The sequence below is a fragment of the Fundulus heteroclitus genome, chromosome 16 (assembly GCF_011125445.2).
Source record: "Fundulus heteroclitus isolate FHET01 chromosome 16, MU-UCD_Fhet_4.1, whole genome shotgun sequence".
Classification (NCBI taxonomy): domain Eukaryota; kingdom Metazoa; phylum Chordata; class Actinopteri; order Cyprinodontiformes; family Fundulidae; genus Fundulus; species Fundulus heteroclitus.
In genome coordinates this window covers 23230153-23232930 of record NC_046376.1, presented here as the reverse complement: position 1 = coordinate 23232930, position 2778 = coordinate 23230153, and the positions used below count along the sequence as shown (strand labels likewise).

The following is a 2778-nucleotide window of genomic DNA, read 5'->3' as shown; positions in this document are numbered from 1 at the left end:
TTCTTTAAAGCGCATGCGCGCTAACTACCCTCGTCTCGGTGCCTCCAGCCGATGAAGCGTCCACGAACACGAGGGTGACGTACACGTCCTCCCCTTTAAGACTTGCTACGCAACATGGAAACAAAGGCCTGCCCCTTTTTTTCACGAGGATTTCTTCGCAGCCAGCGTTACATTACGTGTAATCAAGATTACTAAACCGGATTACGATACTTTTACTGTATTTCAGCACGTCGTTAGTGGCAGAAGTTGCGTCCGATATGGATGCGGAGCAGCATGAGACCTGCGGGGAGACTAAATCGGCCATTAACTCTTGGCGTTATCGCCACCATTTCACGTACAAGGCTGATCAGGGGAAAAATATCATCGTGCAATGTAATCTGTGCCTGCCGAGGGTCAATCTGCTGTCCACGTCGAAAACCTCCACGTCAAACCTAAAGAAGCATTTAGACGTAAGTCGGACACAAAGCAGCATGAATGTGAAGTCCTCCAGCCGGAGGGGGTTTGTGCATAATGTTTAAAAAAAACCGAGTCAATGAATGACGAGCTTCCCCTGGGTGAATAATAACGTTACGCACGGTCCCGCCACGGCGCCGCGGACTCACCCGAGAAAATAAGGCGGCTGCCGTTGTTGTCGGTTTTATTGCAAAAGTTTATAAAGTTGCACAAAAGTTACAACACGCCCACCGTGAAGCATGCAATCCCCCCCGTCTCTTTGTTTTTTGTTTTTTCAGAGAACACACCTGGGCTGTGAGGCCAGGCCGGATGCAAAGAGAGGCAGGAAGAAGGAGGAGTGCAACGGCGAGGAGAGCAGACACTGCCAGCTGAAAAAAATCAAAGCGGAGATCATCTCCAAATGCCTGACCCAGTCCAAGATCGACGACCTCGTCTTCAGCTTCATCGTGGAGGACTGCCAGTCGTTCTACGTGCTGGAGCAGCCCGGCTTCAAGAGGCTGGTGGCGGGTCTGACGGAGGGGCTGCAGGTCATGGACCGGGCGACGCTCTTCGCCAAAGTGGACCACGGCCTCTCCAGGATGCGGGAGGAGCTGCTGGCCAAGCTCAGCGGCGTCCAGTACGTGTGCACCACCGCCGACGTCTGGACGGCCAACGACAGGAGCTTCTTCGGCATGACGTGCCACTGGATCGACCCGGAGTCCCTGGAGAGGAAGTCCGCCGCCCTGGGCTTCCCGCGGCTGCAGGGCCGGATCACGTACGACTCCGTCGCCGGGCGCATCCACGACACCCACGTCGCCTACAACATCGAGAGCAAAGTCCAGACCACGGTCGCCGACAACGCCAGCCCCTTCGTCGGCGTCTTCCGGGAGTACGCGCCCGACAGCCAGGAGCGCGACGACGACGACTTTGGCTTCTTCGAGAACGTGAGCGCCGTGCTGGAGGGCGAGCCGGAGCGGGACATGCTCCTGTTCCTGCCGCCCGTGCGGCGCTGCGCGTCCCACACCCTGGTGCAGATCGTCGCCGAGGACTTCTGGCAGGCCATCCTGCAGGGGCCCATGTGCCAGCTGCACTACAGCTCCATGTCCAAGGTGTTCTCCGTGTGGAGCAAGTGCCACCAGCTCCAGGTGGGCATGGCGGCGGCGGAGGAGATCGGGAGCATGGCGCTGGTCGTGCCGTCCGTCATCTGCTGGAACGTGGAGTACTGCGCCGTGCAGAAGATCGTCTCCCTCGGCGAGCGGGAGCTGACGGAGCTCTGCGCCCGCCTGGAGGTGCCTCGCCTGCAGCCGGAGGAAGCGGCCTTCCTGAAGGAGTACGTGACCGTGTTCCACCCGCTGGCCTTCGCGCTCGAACTCTTCCAGGCGGAGCAGAAGTGCTACCTGGGCCTGGTCATCCCGACCGTCCTGAGCCTGAAGAACAAGCTGAACGAGCAGAAGGAGGCGGCCGGCTACTTCGGCGACGTCGTCGGCGCCATCGTCGAGGCCATCGACGTCCGGTTCCAGGAGTTCTTCTCCAGCACGGAGGCGAGGATCGCCACGGCCACCACCCCGCAGTTCCGCCTGTGGTGGATGCCGGCCTCCGAGCGGGAGGAGATGTGCGCCCTGCTCGCCGCCGAGGCCTCGCAGGCGGAGCCCGGCGACGCGGCCGAGGCCAACACCAGCCGCAGCCTGTCCACCATCAAGTCCGAGGACGACTTCTTCAGCTACGGCTCCGCCAAGACCTCCATCCAGATCCAGCCGCGAGGCGTGACGGAGGAGATCCGCCGGTACGTGGAGGGGACCGGCAAGAGCCTGGAGTGTCTGCAGGACTTCCCCAGAGTCAAGCAGCTTTTCCTCAAGTACAACACCACGCTGCCTTCCACGGCCCCCATCCAGCGTCTCTTCAGCCAGAAGGGCAACCTGATGAGCTCGCAGAGGAACTTCCTGACGGACGACTACTTTGAACGCGTCCAGCTTTTGAGATACAACAGCAGCGTGTGTCCTCTGGTAACAGAATGACTCTCCCCACGCCGCCTTTTCGAGTTGTGCGGGGGGTTTAAACCATAATGTGATCGATCAGGAGCGGCGAATCTGATGTGAGGATCTTAAAGAACGGCTCGTCGTTAGGCGTTCAAGTTGTCAGAACCACGTGTGGAGACGTCGCAGCGCTGCCGGGTTTAATTCTGGCTCCTGGTGCTGATGCTGGTCGGTCGCTCCTGCGCCAAATCATCCCTGGAAATGACAACGTCAAACCCAATTCCAGGCACTTTAATTTAGCCGTATTTCGCCTCCTCTTCCTCTCCGTTTTTTTCCACAAAGGCTTTATTAAAAAAAAAAAAAAAAAAAAAAA

General features: G+C 58.6%; 1 protein-coding gene across 1 annotated transcript; it reads left to right on the top strand.

Annotated features, from left to right (window-relative positions):
- The first annotated feature begins 30 nt into the window (after window positions 1-30).
- Window positions 31-2778, top strand: zgc:161969 (ZnF_BED domain-containing protein). Its single transcript, XM_012872415.3, has 2 exons — window positions 31-449; window positions 732-2778. The coding sequence occupies exons 1-2, from the start codon at window positions 258-260 to the stop codon at window positions 2445-2447; spliced, it is 1908 nt and encodes a 635-aa protein (XP_012727869.2). The 5' UTR covers window positions 31-257; the 3' UTR covers window positions 2448-2778.